General features: G+C 48.9%; 2 protein-coding genes across 8 annotated transcripts in view; one reads left to right on the top strand and one right to left on the bottom strand.

Annotated features, from left to right (window-relative positions):
• Positions 1–10,509, bottom strand: part of GAK (cyclin G associated kinase) — a 79,719-nt gene extending 69,210 nt beyond the window's left edge. For all 4 annotated transcript variants that reach the window (XM_030801320.1, XM_030801321.1, XM_030801322.1 and 1 more), the window contains exon 1: positions 10,162–10,509. In XM_030801320.1, the coding sequence (XP_030657180.1) occupies positions 10,162–10,306 (145 nt within the window). In that variant the 5' untranslated portion in view covers positions 10,307–10,509. The remainder of the gene's footprint in view (positions 1–10,161) is intronic.
• A 16-nt stretch (positions 10,510–10,525) lies between these two features.
• Positions 10,526–18,626, top strand: part of TMEM175 (transmembrane protein 175) — a 30,031-nt gene continuing 21,930 nt past the window's right edge. For 2 of the 4 annotated variants that reach the window (XM_030801316.1, XM_030801315.1), the window contains exon 1: positions 10,526–10,666. The gene's annotated coding sequence lies outside the window, so the exon portion shown is untranslated. The remainder of the gene's footprint in view (positions 10,667–18,626) is intronic. The other 2 variants (XM_030801318.1, XM_030801317.1) reach the window with 2 other exon arrangements.

Below are 18,626 nucleotides of genomic sequence, written 5' to 3'. Positions count from 1 at the left end.
GCAGGGAAAGCATAAGGAAGATAAGCAGGAAGGACGTGCACGAAACTCCTGGTGGTGAAAACGCCACCAGGAAGGAGGTCACAGAACTCCACAAATATTGTGACATTATTCTATCAAAATTGTGAAAAAGGTTTAGAGCCAATTTTTTTTTTTTTTTTTTTTTGAGATGGAGTCTTGCTCTGTTGCTCAGGCTGGAGTGCAATGGCGTGATCTCGGCTCACTGCAACCTCCACCTCCCGGGTTCAAGTGATTCTCCTGCCTCAGCCTCCCAAGTAGCTGGGACTACAGGTGCCCGCCACCGTGCCTGGCTAATTTTTGCATTTTTAGTAGAGACGGGGTTTCACCGTGTTGGCCAGGATGGTCTTGATCTCCTGACCTCGTGATCCCCCTGCCTCGGCCTCCCAAAGTGCTGGGATTACAGGTGTGAGCCACCATGCCCGGCCCCAGCTACTATTTTGTTAAAAGGTTAACGTTTATTCCGGATAGGAGGACACAGGTGTTTGTTATGTTACTCTATTTTTCTGCATTTTAAAATATTTCATAATTTTTAAAGACAGTAATACCTGGACTTGATCTCAGGACTTACTACACGGCTAAATTAATCAAGGCTGTGTGGTATTGGCAGAGGGACAGATACAAAGACGACTGGAATGGAAAGAAAATCGCAGAAACAGCCACACAAATCAATCCAGGTGATTTCTTTTTCTTTTTTTCTTTTTTTTTTTTTTTTGAGACAGAGTCTTGCTCTGTCACCCGGGCTGGAGTGCAGTGGCACAATCTCAGTTGACTGCAGCTTCCGCCTCCCAGGTTCAAGCGATTCTCTTGCCTCAGCCTCCCCAGTAGTTGGGACCACAGATGTACGTCACCAAGCCCGGCTAATTTTTTCATTTTTAGTAGAGACGGGGTTTCACCATGTTGCCCAGGTTGGTCTTGAACTCCTGGCTTCAGGTGCCTTGGCCTCCCAAAGTGCCAGGATTACAGGCCTGAGCCACTGTGCCCAGCCCATCCAGATGATTCCTGACAGAGGCACAGAAGCAACTCCATGGGAGATCCACAAATGGTGCCAGACAATGAGCTTCACATAAATGTCAGCCACATACAGTAATTCACCAAAATAAACACGGACATAAACGTACAACTGTGAAGGTTTAAAATTTTCAGAAAAACACAAGAGACAAATCTTCAAGATAAAGAGCTAAGAATCCTTAGCTGTGACAAGGCGTGATTCGAAAAGGAAAAATAAATCAGACTTCACAATGAAAAACTTTGGATCTGCAACAGACCCCGTTTTGTTTGTTTTTTAATTAACTGGTCTGAGTTTGCTTCCAAAAAGATCCTGTTTAGGGGACGAAAAGACAAGCTGCAGACTAGGAACAGATACTTGAAAACCCCATGTCTACGAAGGACTTATATCTACAATAAAGAACACTCAAAACTTGGTCAAAAAGACATAATTAGGAAGTGGGCAAAAGACATGACAGACTTTTCACCCCTGAAGATATGCAGATGGCAAAGAAGCACTCCCAAGCTATCGGGAAAATGCAAAGAAAAACCACAAGGAGGTATCGCTACACATGTATCACAATGATCACAGTAAAAACAACGCAGCCAAATGCTGGTGAGTATAAAGAGAAACTCACTGTTACGGACTGAACTGTGTGCCCCCAAAATGCGTCTGCGGAAGCCTGGGATGACACTATGCAGAGACGGGCCCTGAAGTACAGGACAAGTAAGTTCGTACGAGTGGGCCCGAATCCAATAGGACTGGTGTCTTTATAAGATGAAGACACACCAGAGATGTCAGCATCCCCTCAGCAAAAAGGCAGCATTGGCCAGGTGTGGTGGCTCAGGCCTGTGATCCCAGCACTTTTGGAGGCTGAGGCGGGCGGATCACTAGAGGTCATGAGTTTGAGACCAACCTGGGAAACATGGTGAAACCCCGTCTCTACTAAAAATACAAAAATCAGCGGAGCATGGTGGCGGGCGCCTGTAGTCCCAGCTACTCGGGATACTGAGACAGGAGAACTGCTTGAACCCAGGAGGCGGAGGTTGCAGCAAGCCGAGATTGCACCACTGCACTCCAGCCTGGGTGACAGAGCGAGACTCCATCTCAAAAAAAAAAAAAAAAAAAGGCAGCATCTGCAAACCAGCAAAAGAGGCCTCTCCTGGAATCAGCACTGACAGCATCTTGCTCTTGGCCTTCAAGCCTCCAGAACTGCGAGAGTGAATTTCTACTGCTCCCCCACTCAGTCTGGAGTATTTTGTTACGGCAGCCTAACCAGGCTGATACGCTCCTACATTGCTGGTGGGAATGTATGGCCACTCAAGAAAACAATCTGGCAGTTTTCTAACAAACTAAACACATAATTACCACACATGAACCAGCAACTGCACTCTTAAACATTTATCCCAGAAATGAAAACGTATATTCACACAAAAACCTATACGCAAGTGTCACAGCAGCTTTATCTGTAGTAGCCAAAACAGGAAACAGCCCAGATGTCCTTCCACAGGTGGCTGGCTGGGCAAGCCGCGCACACTCAGACAGAGGAGTCTCACCACGGGAAACAAGCTACTGACACACAATCACCTGAAGAATTCTGCACTTCCCCTTACACAGCACCCTTCGAATGACAAAATCACAGACAGAGCAAAGACTAGAGGTTTCCAGAGGGTAAGGCAATGGCATGGCTGTGAGAGGTGGCACGAGGGCTCCCTACGGGGATGGAGCCTTCCACAGCCTCACCTGCACCAGGGTCGGCATCCCGACCGTCACCACTGGGGAAACCAGGCAAGGGTCTAAAATATAAAAGATCTGCATCTTTTCTCACAGCCACGTGGGAACCCACAATGAACTCAAAATAATAGCTTATTTAAAAATAATAGTAATGTATAAAACATTAAAGAATGGCATGTCAGGTACCTCCAAGACCCTGTTGTATACATTTTACTGCACATACTCTGCCAATTAAGAAACAGGCACAGGCCAGGCACAGTGGCTCACACCTGCAATCCCAGCACTTTGGGAGGCCAAGGCCGGTGGGTGACCTGAGGTCGGGAGTTTGAGACCAGCCTGACCAACATAGTGAAAACCCATTTCTACTAAAACATACAAAATTAGCTGGGCATGGTGGTGCATGCCTGTAATCCCAGCTAGTTGGGAGGCTGAGGCAGGAGAATTGCTTGAATCCAGGAGGTGGAGCTTGCCGTGAGCCAAGATGGCGCCACTGCACTCCAGCCTGGGCAAGACTCCATCTCAAAAAAAAAAAAAAAAAAAAAAAAAATTGCTGAACATCCTTATCATCAGGGAAATTCCAATGAAATCACAATGAGATCGACACCACTGCACACCCACAAGAATGGATGTAATCAAAATGAGAGACCACAAGAAACGCTGGTGAGGAAGTGGAGAGCCAGGAGCTCTCTACCGTGGCTGGCGGAAATGTAAAATGGTGCAGCTACTGTGGAAGGAGGTTTGGTTGTTTCGTGTGAAGTTCAACCTAAATCCAACCTGTAAATCGGCAATCCTACTCCTTGGTATTTTTTACCCAAGACAAAGAAAAACACATGTCCACAAAAAGACTTGAAAAAAAATGTTCTCAGCAACTTTATTCATAACAGCGGATATGGTTTGGATCTTTATTCCTAACAGCAGATACGGTTTGGATCTGTGTTCCCATGCAAATCTCATGTTCACTTGTGACCCCCAATGTTGGAGGAGGGGCCTGATGGGGGGTGACCGGATTATGGGGTGGAGTTCCCTTGGGGGCGGGGGTGGAGTTCCCCCGGGGGCTGCTCTCGGGATAGTGAGATCTGATTGGGTCATGGGGGCGGAGTTCCCCGGGGGGGGGGGGGGGGGGCTGCTCTCGGGATAGTGAGATCTGATTGGGTCATGGGGGTGGAGTTCTGCCCGGGGGCTGCTCTCAGGAGGAGGCTGCCGTGAGCTGAGATCGCACCCCTGCACTACAGCCTGGACAACAGAGCAAGACTCCATCTCAAAAAAATAAAAATAAAAAAGTAACAGGCACAGGACATGAATGCGCAATGCCAGAAGGGGAGGCTGAGCAGCAAATAAGCATTACCAAACTTGCTACTCAGAAAGGCACAAATCAAAGCTTGATACTTCTTAAACCCATCAAAATGTCCAAATAAAACAAACCCCCAGGGGACACTCTGAGGACTTGGGACACTAGAGTCTGGTGCCCCCAAGCAGCCTGCAGGCCCCATGAGCAGAACTGGGCAACCTTCCCCCACACAGCCCACCAGCGTCCGTGCAAGGGGCTGAGGACACCTCTCACCAGGATGTGTGTAGGATGCACGGGGCACGCTGGGGATGGGACAGAGCGCCAGGGGACAGTGAGGTCAGCACAGGACCACTACAGGCAGATCTGAGTATCTTTTTTAATCAACTCGGCCTCTTTTAAGAAACAGACACTTTTCTAATGTAAAATACTACATACTAACATTTTCAATACACACATAATTCACAACACTACAGAATGAATCTGTGTCCCCTCCAAAATTCCTGTGTGAAATCCTAATACCCAAGGTGATGGTGTTAGGAGGTGGGGCCTCCTTGGGGGTGACCAGGCCATGAAGGTGGAGCCCTCAGGACTGGGATTACTGTCCTAAAAATGAAGCCCCAGAGAGCACTTCCTCACCCCTTCTGCCCTGTGAGGACACAGCGAGAAGGTGCTGGACCCTCACCAGACACCTGGACTTCCAGCCTGCAGAGCTGTGAGGAATAAACAAACGTCTGTGGTTTACAGGCCCCCAGTGTATGACGTTCTGTTATGGCAGCACGGACGGAGTGGGACACACGGACGTGCACCCACAGGAGTCCACGGAGTGGAGCAAGAAGAACGGGGAGCGGCCCAGCCCAACGGTCGCCTCCCCCAGTGGTGAGCCCACCCCAGGGGGGTCCTCCCCAACAGTGACCTCCCTGAACCTCTAATTCACCCCAGGGGGTCCTCCCCGACAGTGACCTCCCCGAAACGCTAATTCACCCCAGGGGGTCCTCCCCGACAGTGACCTCCCTGTATGCCAACAGACAGAAACCACAGAAGTAACACAGGCTTGTTCCTGCCAAGGGTCAGCCGCAGCTGAGCAGGAAGTGGTGTTGGCCTGTCACTCTCCGCCCCAACAGCCTAGTATACTACCTTCTATGCTCAGACATCTCCTCCAGGGCACAATGTGCAGAGCAGCGGGGGCCAGGGCGGGGGCCCTAAGGACACCTCCCTGGGGCTCCCAGCCCCCACTCCACCACTCAACCTCTGGCAAGCAACTAATCTCTGCCAACGTCACTTTTCTCTTCTGCAAGATGGGAGTAATTACAGTACCCACTTTCCAGGGCTACTGTGAGGACCACACAACTCACATAAAGCACTACGGACCGTGCTCGGCAAATACGAAGAGCCCCTAAGTGTTGCTGCAGTGGTTCTGACCGTTATTATTTCACGCTGGAAACTAGTCAAAGTGGACAAATGTTGATGATCAAGCTGTCAACTTGGAAGTGAAGGCGGTTGGTAGGAGGAGAGCCGCCAGGGGGCAGCTACTCTGCGGCAGAATCTGGGCCTCACAGGCCTGATGACCTAGAACCAACTAACCAAGCCCCAGAGACCCTGCTCACCTGCGCTCTGCACTGCCCCGCACCCCTCCCCGCTCACCTGCTCCCCGCACTGCCCCGCACCCCTCCCCGCTCACCTGCTCCCCGCACTGCCCCGCACCCCTCCCCGCTCACCTGTGCTCTGCACTGCCCCGCACCCCTCCCCGCTCACCTGCTCCCCGCACCCCTCCCCGCTCACCTGCTCCCCGCACCCCTCCCCGCTCACCTGCTCCCGCACTGCCCCGCACCCCTCCCCGCTCACCTGCTCCCCGCACCCCTCCCCGCTCACCTGCTCCCCGCACCCCTCCCCGCTCACCTGCTCCCCGCACTGCCCCGCACCCCTCCCCGCTCACCTGCTCCCCGCACTGCCCCGCACCCCTCCCCGCTCACCTGCTCCCCGCACTGCCCCGCACCCCTCCCCGCTCACCTGCTCCCCGCACTGCCCCGCACCCCTCCCCGCTCACCTGCTCCCCGCACCCTCCCCGCTCACCTGTGCCCCGCACTGCCCCGCACCCCTCCCCGCTCACCTGCTCCCCGCACCCCTCCCCGCTCACCTGTGCCCCGCACTGCCCCGCACCCCTCCCCGCTCACCTGCTCCCCGCACCCCTCCCCGCTCACCTGTGCCCCGCACTGCCCCGCACCCCTCCCCGCTCACCTGCTCCCGCACCCCTCCCCGCTCACCTGTGCCCCGCACTGCCCCGCACCCCTCCCCGATCACCTGCTCCCCGCACTGCCCCGCACCCCTCCCCGCTCACCTGTGCCCCGCACTGCCCCGCACCCCTCCCCGATCACCTGCTCCTCGCACTGCCCCGCACCCCTCCCAACTCACCTGCTCCCCGCACTGCCCCGCACCCCTCCCCGATCACCTGCTCCCCGCACTGCCCCGCACCCCTCCCCGCTCACCTGCTCCCCGCACTGCCCCGCACCCCTCCCCGCTCACCTGTGCCCCGCACTGCCCCGCACCCCTCTTGGCTCACTGCAGCCTCCACCTCCCGGGATCAAGTGATTCTCCTGCCTCAGCCTCCCGAGTAGCTGGGATTACAGGCACGCGCCACCATGCCCAGCTAGTTTTTGTATTTTTAGTAGAGACGGTGTTTTGCAACATTGGTAAGGCTGGTTTCGAATCCTGACCTCAGGTGATCCGCCCACCTAGGCCTCCCAAAGTGCTGGGATTACAGGCGTGAGCCGTCGTGCCCGGCCGAGTCTACTTTTAAGATCAGTCTAAGGCTGGGCACATTATCTCACGCCTGTCATCCCAGCACTCTGGGAGGCCGAGGCCAGGGGGATCACGTATGCCCAGGAGTTCAAGGCTGCAGTGAGTCGTGATCGCTCCAGTGCACTCAACATGGGCGACGAGCCAGACTCTTTCCAATAAAAGAAAATGATCTCAAGTGTACCCTGCGGAGGACACATGGGGCCAGCATGTGGCCTCCCCTGACACTGAGCCCACCTTGGAGACATGGGGCCTCCCTGCCACTGAGCCCACCTGGGAGGGTTTCTGAAACTTGCAGCCAAGAGTCTTGCCTGTACCATACAATTCTGCAACTGTCAGTCAGTACCAAATATTCCCAATGACCTCATCCAGTCCAGAACATTCTAAGTAAGTGAAGGGAGGAAGCCTCCAAAAGCCATGTCAAGGAGGAAGAAGGGTGGAGAGCCAGGACCACACACAAGCGGCCCTGGGGGTGCGAGTAGGCTGTGCCCCCCGATTCCTTAGGCCACAGCTTGACCGCCAAAGCTCCTGAGCAGGCCCAGCCACTCAGCTAACACTGCGCATGGCACACAGGGGCTGCTGGCTGGCTCAATTACATGTAACACCCAACCAAACGCACAAGGCGAGTTACGCTTAAACCATACGACGGCTGTGCGGCATCGTTTTCATTTTCTGCCTCAATTTACCTCACTAGCAGTCACCCCGAGTTCAAGTCAGCCACACAGGGAAGGTGGATTTCCCTGCAGTCAGGGCACCGCAGGCTCCATTTCAGAAGCAATGGCACGCAGAACCCAAAACAACACACAGCATACACCTGCCCTGGGCATCTCTGACAGGTTGGTGCTCCTGATAATCTGCCTTTTAAAAAAGTGAAGGCTAGCTAGGTGCAGCGGCACATGCCTGTAATCCCAGCTACTTGGGAGGCCGAGGCAGGAAGATCCAGAGCCCAGTTCAAATCCATCCTGAGTAACAGCAAGACCTCGTCTCTTAAATTAAAAAAAAAACGGAAGATGACAGAACAAATTTGAAGAAATTAGAAACCTATCTGGTTCCACAGTTCTACCTAAAAACCCATTCACACCACAAGTCCAAATTCCTACAAGCTATGAAAACCATTTTTTCCTAACTCACTTGACAGCAAATCCTGGTCTACCATAACCTCATTTGGGATAAAACCTGACATGAACTGATATGGAGTTGACTACAGACTTTAATTATCCCACAGTGAGAACATTTATTCATTTAATTACAGAAATACTAATGTATTCAATTACAGAATACTTTTCCAAGTCCTCTGGGAGTATCCCATGATATACAGGTTATATGCTGCAATGATCATTCTGAAACCTGAAAAATTCTGGAACTGTAAACATCTGTACTCAAGGGTTCAGATTACCGGCCATCGCCATGTTTACACAAGACAGCCTGAACTCCCATAGCCTATGTTCTAAGGTTGCTGTCCAGACAAAACTCATTTAAGTTTATATAAAATACTTAATTCAGCTTTCACATCCTGTTTCAGTTCAAAGAGGCTTCAAAGTACTTAGGAGGCTGCAGGCCACCTATTAAGTTTACAAGGAGGCAATCTACAGCTCCTAACTGCATTGGTTATTTTTATCTCCTGACTCGCCTAGATAGCAAAGGGAAACAAGTTCTTTTGCACAACCTCAGCAGCCGCCCACATTTCCTTGTTCTTCTTCCTGGGTGCTAAGTGACCCACAAGCTTCTTTCTTTATACGAATCTTCCTCTCTGGGCCCCAGTGAGGGTGCATTCTCCATCCCTCCCACCCTGATCCGTGCCATCTTCTGCTTGGCCCCTTCCCGAAGCTCACACTGACTGTACCACCCCCAAGGATCTGTCCCTCTGCTGCCTCTGTCTCTCCACCCCTTGAGCACAGGTCTGAAATTCCAGAAACCAAGTCCTGTCCACTATGAACTTCTTAAAGAATGAAGATAACCACCTAGTATTTTCAAAATAAATGAGGTGATCTGAGAGAAATCTGTCTTCTAAGAGATGTGAAAGGATATCACACTTCAGCCCCCACCTCTGAAAGAAGAGCTTAGGGCTTTCTGACCAAATCGTACCCAAAATCTGTTTGGTTTTGACCACTATGGAGACAAAGTGTGTGATAATGCTACAGTCAAAAGGTCTCCGCAGGCCTTCTGTGATAATCAGAATTCTGGGATAGTTTCCTGTCTGGTCACAGGGCAGGCACCTGGACAGGCTAACCCTCCAGCCCTGAGAGGTACCAGGGAGCTGGTGAGGGTTAGGGCTTTTGTGTTGCTTCACTCCCTCTCCCTCTGCCAATACAGCAGAATAGAGTTACGCTTCCGCACCGAAGTCAACTGTGTTTAGCCAATAAACTTCACAGCTAGTGAAATGTGACACAACTCCAGGCACCACTGGACAAAAAACGTAAGGAAAATTCACAAGAGAGAATGAGACCCACTGACACTGGTGATCGATTCCGTGTGAACGGAGAGGACATCCAGGGAGCTAGAAATGGCATGCAGAGACAAAACTGACTCAAGACTGACTCAAGAGGACTTAAGCCGAGTGACCTGTCCACTCTGCAAGTTCTATATAGGTCACAACTACTGGCTCTGCTTCCTGTACTACACACGGAATCACACGAGTAGATGTTCACCGGGAAGAGAAACACTGAGGTGTTAAAAGACGAACGGGGATCACGAGACAAAGCCCAGTCTACCCTCGGCCAACCCCCCCACCCCCCAGGCTACGACCGCAACTACCTGCAACACGTGTGCACCCACCAACTCTCAAGTTCCCTGGACTGCAGAAGAACCAGCCCTAACGTCCAAAGTCCAGTCCTGTCCCTGCCTGCTCAATAACCCCAGATGCAAAAGGCCAAGGCTTAAACCCACCTCCTGCACCGCTCACGTCCTGACTCCTCCAGCTGTCGGCCTTCTAGGCACCCTCCCTCAGCCTCCGCTGTGGGCCCCCACCCAAGCTCCCTGCCTGCCACCATCCCCCACATCACCGTAACATCTTCCCCCACCCACCCTGAGGGGGTTCCCCAAGTCCCAGACCTTGCTCCAACTTGACCCTACTCCCATGACAAGAAAGTACCCCGACCCGGCCCCAGCCTCGCCCTCCGCAATCACCGCCAGCAGGCACTGACCTACGCCCGCGCTGTGACCTTCGCCTGGCCCTGACCCACGCCCTCGGCAGAGACCCTCCCCTGGCCGACCCTGACCCACGATCCCGCTGGGACCCTCCCCAGCCCTAACCCACGCCCTCCCACTCCGGGCTGACGCTGCCCCCAGCGTCCCGGAGACAACACTCCGTGGCCGCACTCGCGCTGCCGAGCCGGGGCCTCACCTTCGGCCAGGACCCGCCGCACCCGCAGCCGCAGGTCGCCCAGTTCCACCGTCTGCCCCACGAAGTCACTCTGGTCGCGGCCGGAAGCACCGCCCAGGGAGCCTGGACCCGCCAAGAAGTCGAGCGCCGACTGAAGCAGCGACATGGCGGTGGCTGCGCCGCACCCCGCGGCAGCCGGAGGGGTCGGGCTCGGGCTCCCGCTCCCTCGCCGTCCGGGTCAGCTCAGCAACAGCCGGCCCCGAGGTGCACCATCTTCCGCCCCGCCGCCGTGACGTAGGCGCGCGTGAGGACGCGTCGCGTCAGGCGGCGTCGCGGCCCAGCCCCGTCCCCTCCGCCGCGGCCTCACTTCCTGGCTGCGCGCGCAGGCGCGGAGGTCTGACGGAACAGCGCGTGCGTGCGCGCGCGGCGTCGCCGGGCTTGTGATGAACTTCCGGTTGTCAAGCTGTCTGCCGGGCTGACTCAAGCGGAGGCGCGCGGAACAGTCGCCGCGGCGATTCCCGCCCAGGTAGTTCAGCGCCCCAGCCCAGCTCCCGGTACCGTTCCCCACATGGTCTGTTTTGTGGGAGGCTCCTTCTCAGGTGTCTCCGGTTTAAGCGCTTCGCTATCCTCTGGGTGGAGTCAGCCTCCCGTTTGCTGTTAGCGCCGCGTTTGCGAATGGGTTCGCGAATTTTTCTCTCAGTTGGCTACGGAGCAAGGAATTAGCGTGCGTTAAGCTTTCAATAAATACTTGGTTTTTGTCTCATGGAGGTCAGAGTTTCCTGTGACGCTTAGTGAGTAAGGTTGGCAGCCCCCTCCCAGCAGCCAGGCAGGCAGTTTGCAGGGCAAACGCTGCTGCATTGCCCTGTCTTCCGGGCAGAGGGCCAGGGTCTGGGTTGGGGCACTGACCAGTGGTGGGAGCCGTGGGCTAGAAAAACCTTCGTCCTGGGCAACCAGAACACTGCAGAGACTGCCCTGTGACCCTCAAGGTTCGTTCGCACCCTGACATTTTCCAAGGCAAAAGCAAGTCCTTGTGAACCGCTTGGAAGTGTTCATAATGCCCAATCATTTGGAGATGAAAAGGTGACTTTCCTTCTAGGATAATGAGGAAATGGCTCGCAGACAATGCATTTTTAGTTTTTGGCCCATACAGTATTTGGGGGTTGGGAGTGGGCAGCAGGAGGTGAATTCGTTGCTATCACTTAAAGACTGATGCCAGGCGCGGTGGCTTACACCTGTAATCCCAGTACTTTGGGAGGCCGAGGCAGGCGGATCACCTGAGGTCAGGAGTTCCAGACCAGCCTGGTCAACACGGTGAAACCCCGTCTCTACTAAAAATACAAACATTAGCCGAGCGTGGTGGCGGGTGCCTGTAATCCCAGCTACTTGGGAGGCTGAGGCAGGAGAATCGCTTGAACCCGGGAGGCGGGCGCCACTGTACTCCAGCCTGAGACTCCACCTCAAAAAATAAATAATAATAATAATAATAATTGAAAGGCCTAAATGTTAAAAACCTAGTTTTCCAGCTTCTGTGGAAAAATCAAACCTGTCATTATTGGACACCAAATGATGTGTGTTACCAATTACCTAGAGCGGTCCCTTGAGGTAAGGCACAGTCATTTGCCTGACCAGATGGGCTCATGTATGTTACCTGCCTGGTTCCTATAGTCATTGGAGGTCGCAACCCTTTCAATAGAGTTATTTGTTCTCCAACTCAAAAATGGATTCTAAAGCTCAAATCAGCATCTTAGCCGTCCCAGAAGCTAACTAACATCTGTTATCTTTATCATTAAAAGATAATAGGCTCAGCTCGTTGGAACACTTATCTGTTTTATGGAATGAAGTATTGCATGAAGCCAAATGAGATCTTTAAAAATATATACAACAAAAATAACAGTAGCAATAGCTTAGTTTATGCACTGATTTATTGCTTACAACACCCTTTTCTGTAATGGTTCATTGTAGTGAAAACATCTTTGTGAAGAAAGCACAGTATAATTAACCCCCTTTATTTTGGGATGAGAAAATATGCTCAACAATGCCATTATTCGGCCAGGGCCAACAAGTGATACAACTAAAATTCAATGCAAGTCATGGCTTTTCCAGCCAGTGCATTTGTCTGGTCGACTGTGGAATAGAAGGATTGAGAGCTCAGGAAAGAATCCCTGCTAGAGACAGATATCTGGGCATCCTCAGCATAGAGGTGGCAGTTGGCTCTAGGAGCTGAAGAGAGGACCAACAGAGATGGTGTACTAGACATAAAGAGGTTAGAATCTTCAGAGAGTAGACAATTTGTGGAGAAAGAGCAGCCAGTGAAGGAGGAAGAAAACGAAGAGAGTGTTGTCACAGAGCCAAGGAACGAGGATGTTCAGGGCAGAGAGTGCCGCTAAGAGTGTCGAATGCCACTTAAAAGTCAAGTAGAAAAAGAAATGGAAGATACGTGTTGGATTTATTCACAAGGGATCATTGGTGACCTCACCAAGAATAGCTTCATTGGAGTAATGAGGTGGAAGCTACATATTACCATAGTAGAGGGATGAAGAGATGATGAGGTAGAGATGGCAAGTGGAGATAACTCAAAATGTTTGTCTGTGGAGGAGAATATGAACAACTTCAGGCCAACAAATTCAGCATCCTTAGCTCCAGGGAGCTAGAATGATGATGTAGTATTGAGATGTTTTAAGATGAGAGATGCTTGAGTAGCCTAAAACTGATGGAAGGGAGAGAAGGTTTGCTGGTACAGAAAAAAGAGGAATAATAGGATAATTCTATCTTAATGAGATATCTCCTATCTCTTAGAACATAGGAGGGGAATGACATCCAGAGCATAGGTAGAGATATTTCCTTTGGACATAGGAAAAACACTCAGGAAGAAAAATGGGCTGCAGTTGCAGGTGACCTTATGTATTTATTGGAATGAAGGTGAAGGAATTCTCTAATGGCTTCTGTTTTCATTGTGAATGAGGAAAGAAAAACATCAACTAAAAGTGAGAGGGGAAGTAGGAAACCCAAGATTTAAGCAGTGTCAAAAAGATCTAAAATAGCTGTTATGAAAAACCTAGCGAATAACTCACTGGAAAGCATGAGAGCATTTAAGCACTCATTTGGAGGCCATGAACTTATACTGGCATGACCTGAGATCAGCTGGACATTTCTAAACCATGTAATCACTTTGGAAACCAGAGTCAGACTACTTATCTTATGAATATTTCTGGAGCACCTTTATTTATTGGCATTGAAGTAGATGCTATAGTAACACCATCTTAACCCAAATATCTATCTCCATATCTCATCTGAACTCTCAGATGTTTGTTCTTAGATACCACTACATGTATAAACATGTATATATATCCAAAACTGAAGTTATGGTCTTAATCCCTATAACTGATTTCCTAAATTTCATAGCAAAGAGTATTACAAGAGATTAAGAGGATCATTTTGTAATGATGAAGGGGTGAATTCATTGAAAAGACTTGAGAATCCTAAACATTTATGCACCTAATAACAAAGCTCTAAAATACACAAAGCATAAATGAATAGCTGCAAGGAGAGAGAAAAATCACAGTTGTAGTTGGAGAATATTCTTCCTCAATAAACGATAGGATAGATACCCAGAAAATCACTGAGGATATAGGAAACTTGAACATGACTGTCAGCCAACTTGACCTAATGAACGTTTATGGAACACTCCCCACAATAACAGCAGAATACACAATTTTTCAAGTGCATTAAAACATTAAGCCTGATCATATTCTGTTCTATTAAACAGGTATGTTATCTGACCAGAATGATATTGAATATTAAAGTAGAAATCAGTAACAGATTGGAAAATCCTTTCAATATTTGGAAACTGAATAACTCACTTTTGTTTTTTGCATATTTTTTCAACTCACTTTTAAATAACTCGTGGGTCAAAGAAGAAATCAAAAAGGAAATTAGAAAGTAGTTTGAACAGAATGAAAATGAAAATGCAGCATTTAAAACTGGTGGGAGGGCCAGGCGCGGTGGCTCACTCCTGTAATCCCAGCACTTTGGGAGGCCGAGGCGGGCGGATCACGAGGTCAGGAGATCGAGACCATCCTGGCTAACATGGTGAAACCCCGTCTCCACTAAATACAAAAAATTCTCCGGGCGTGGTGGTGGGCGCCCGTAGTCCCAGCTACCCCAGAGCCTGAGGCGGGAGAATGGCGTGAGCCCAGGAGGCGGAGCTTGCAGTGAGCGGAGATTGCGCCACTGCACTCCAGCCTGGGTGAAAGAGCAAGACTCCGTCTCAAAAAAAAAAAAAAAAAAAAAAAAACTGGTGGGATGCAGCTAAAACAGTATTAAAAGTTAAGTCTCAAATCAGTGACCTCAGCAGTCACCTTAAGAAACTAGAAAAGTTGGCTGGGCACGGTGGCCCACTTTGGCAGGCCGAGGTGGGCAGATCACTTGAGGTTGGAAGTTCAAGACCACCCTGGCCAACATGGTGAAACCCCATCCCTACTAAAAATACAAGAATTAGCTGGGTGTGGCAGTGCATGCCTGTAGTTCCGGCTACTTGGGAGCCTGAGGCAAGAGAATCGCTTGAACCCAGGAGGTGGAGATTGCAGTAAGCTGAGACTCTGTCACAAAAAAAAAAAAAGAAACTGGAAAAGTAAGAGGAAATGAAACTCAAAGTGAATGTAAGAAGGCAGATAATAAGTATCAGAGTGGAATTCAAAAAAATAGATAACAAAAGCAATAGAGAAAATCAGGGAAACCAAAAGCTGATTCTTTGAGATTAATAAAATTGAAAAATCTCTGGCCAGATTGAACAAGAAAAAGGCAAGACACAAATTACCAATATCAGGAATGAGAGATGACATCACTACCGAAAGGATAATCAGGGACTATTATTAAGGACTTTAGGCCAACAAATTCAGCAGCTTACACTAAACGAACAAATTCCTGGAAAGCACAAACCACTTAAGCTCATTTAAGAAGAAATTGTGTTGGGCCGGGCACGGTGGCTCACGCCTGTAATCCCAGCACTTTGGGAGGTCAAGGCAGGTGGATCACAAGGTCAGGAGATCAAGACCATCCTGGCCAACATGGTGAAACCCCATCTCTACTAAAAAAAATACAAAAATTAGCTGCGCATGGTGGCGTGTGCCTGAAATCCCAGCTACTTGGGAGGCTGAGGCAGGAGAATCACTTGAACCAGAGAATCGGAGGTTGCAGTGAGCCGAGATTGAGCCACGGCACTCCAGTCTGGCGACAGAGTAGGACTCTCTCAAAAAAAAAAGAGAGAGAAATTGTGTTGTATGAAAGGATGAAAGAGGCCCTGACATGCATACAGTTAAGGCATTGCAACATACTTTGTGTTACCTAACCATCTTTTTTTTTTGAGGGGATGGATAACCCATTCTTCATGATATGATTATTACACATTGCATGCTTGTATCAGAACATGTACCCCATGAATATATACACCTACTATATAACTGTAAAAATTAAAAATGTAAATGTTTTTTAAGAAGAAGGAAATAGATAACCTAAATAGCTCTATGTCTATTAAAGCATTAAATTTATAGTTGACAAATCTTCCCTTAAAGAAGACTCCAGACTTGGCTGGGCACAGTAGCTCATTCCTGTAATCCCAGCACTTTGGGAGGCCGAGGCAGGTGGATCACCTGAGGTCAGGAGTTCAAGACCAGCCTGGCCAACGTGGTGAAACCTCATTTCTACTCAAAATACAAAAATTACCCGGCATGGTGGTAGGTGCCTGTAATCCCAGCTACTTGGGAGGCTGAGGCAGGAGAATCACTAGGACCCAGGAGGTAGAGGTTGCAGTATGCTGAGACTGTGCCATTGCACTCCAACCTGGACAACAAGAGTGAAACTCGATCTCAAAAAAAGAAGACTCCAAACTTAGATAGCTTCACTGGGAATTCAGAAAGTTGAAGGAAGGAATTATTTCCCACCTCATCATTCCTAACAGCATTATTCTGATACCAGAATTCCACAAAGACATTACTAGAAAACTACAGGATAATACCTCTTGTGAACATAGACACGAAAGTGCATTTAAAACGTTGTTTAGCAAATTGAATCCAACACTATATACAGAAAGGATAGTACACCATGACCGAGTGGGATATCCCAAGAGGGCAAAGTTGGCTTAGCGTTTGAAAGTTTATCAATGTAATTCACACTCTTGAGAGTGAAGAAACGAAATGGATCATCTCAATAGATACAGAGAAGCATTTGACAGAATCCAACATCCATTACTGATTAAAAAAAAAAACTCAGCAAACTAGGAGTAAAATGAAACTTCCTCAATATAGTAAGGGCATCTGTGAAAAACCTGGAGCTAGCATCATATGAAATAATAAAAGCCTGAATGTTTTCCCCCTAAGGCCAGGAACAAGCCAAGGCTGTCTGTCTGATCTCACCACTTCTGTTCAGCATTATATTGGAAATTCTAGCCAACGTGATGAGGCAAGAAAAAGAGGGCCGGGGCCAGGCACAGTGGCTCACATCTGGAATCCCAGCACTTTAGGAGGCCGAGGTGGGTGGGTCACCTGAGGTCAGGAGTTTGAGACCACCCTGGCCAACACGGTGAAACCCCATCTCTACTAAAAATACAAAAATTAGCCGGGTGTGGTGGCGGGCACCTGTAATCCCAGCTACTCAGGAGGCTGAGGCAGGAGAATCACTTGAACCTGGGAAGTGGAGGTTGCAGTGAGCTGAGATCACACCACTGCACTCCACCCTGGACAACAGAGTGAGACTCGGTCTCCAAAAAAAAGAAAAAAAAATCAGAATCTATAAAAAGAGCTACTCGTGAGTTTAGCAGGGTTGCAGGATACAAAATAAATGTGCAAAAATCAATTCTATTTCTACATACTAGCAATAAATATTGCAAGTTGAAGTTAGAAACATTTACAATAGCATCAAAAAGTCTGAAATACTTGGGATAACTGTGAAAAAAGATGTGCAAGACTTATGTGCTGTAAACTACAAAAATTTGCTGAGAGAAATTAAAGCCCATAATAAATGGAGAGATATGCCATATTCATAAACTGGGAGACTCAACAGTGCAGTTCTCAAATTGACCTGTAGATTCAATGTAAACCAGTCAAATTCCCAGCAGACTATGAGAATTTAATCCATAGATTCTAAAATTTACTTGGCTTTGCAAAGGAGCTAGAATAGTCAATACAAGATTGAACAAGGACAAGACAAAATTGTGTGATTTACGTGACCTAATTTAAACACCTGAAGCCACAGTATCAAAACTGTGGTGGCTGGGTGTAGAGGTATGTGCCTGTAGTCGCAGCAACTCAGCAGGTTATAGTGGGAGGATCCCTTGAGCCTGGGAGTTTGAATCTAGCCTGGACAACAGTGTGGAGTTGATATAAAGATAGCTAAGTAGGTAAATAGAAGAGTCCAGAAATTTGCCCACAGGTATCTATGGTGAATTGATTTTTTATAAGGTGCAAAAGTAGTTCATTGGAGAAAGAATAATTGTTTCAACAAATGATGCTGGAAAAATTGGATATTCATGTGTTTAGGAAAAGGAACCTTGGGCCGGGTGCAGTGACTCACGCCGGTAATCCCAGCACTTTGGGAGGCTGAGGCGGGCAGATCACTTGAGGTCAGGAGTTCGAGACCAGCCTGACCAACATGGTGAAACCCCATCTCTACTAAAAATACAAAAATTAGCTGAGCGCGGTGGCTCACGCCTGTAATCCCAGCACTTTGGGAGGCCAAGGCAGGCGGATCACTTGAGGTCAGGAGTTCGAGACCAGCCTGACCAACATGTTGAAACCTCATCTCTATTAAAAATACAAAAATTAGCTGGGCGTGGGGATGAGTGCCTGTAATCCCAGCTACTCGGGAGGCCGAGGCAGGAGAATTGCTTAAACCCAGGAGGTGGAGGTTGCAGTAAGCTGGGATCATGCCACTGCACTCCAGCCTGGGTGACAGAGTGAGACTCCACCTCAAAAAAAAACAAACAAACAAAAAAAAAAAAAAACAAAAACCTTAATCCATACCTAGTATTATATATAAAAGTTAACTCAAAATCATAAATCTAAATGTGAGATCTAAAACTGTAAAACTTATGGAAGAAAATCTATGAAATGTTCTGTGAGATTTTTAGCCATGACACTAAAAGCATGATCCGTAAAGGAAACAGATAAACTGGATTTCATCAGCGTGAACAACTTTATAATACACCGTTGAAAATAGCCCATATGAACAATAGGTGAATAGATAAACTGGTAAGTCCATAACATAGGATATCATTCAATTATAAAAAGATAAGCTATCAAGCAACAACAAGACTTGAAGGAACCTTAAATGCATATTGCTCAATGAAAGAAGCCAATCTGAAAAGGTTCCATACTGTATGATTCTAACTATAGAACATTCTGGAAAAGGCAGAATTATGAAGACAGTAAAAAGAGCAGTAGGCCGGGTGCAGTGGCTCACGCCTGTAATCCCAGCACTTTTGGAGGCCGAGG

The sequence above is a fragment of the Nomascus leucogenys genome, chromosome 20, assembly GCF_006542625.1.
Source record: "Nomascus leucogenys isolate Asia chromosome 20, Asia_NLE_v1, whole genome shotgun sequence".
Classification (NCBI taxonomy): Eukaryota; Metazoa; Chordata; class Mammalia; order Primates; family Hylobatidae; genus Nomascus; species Nomascus leucogenys.
This window is presented reverse-complemented; position numbering and strand designations above follow the sequence as displayed.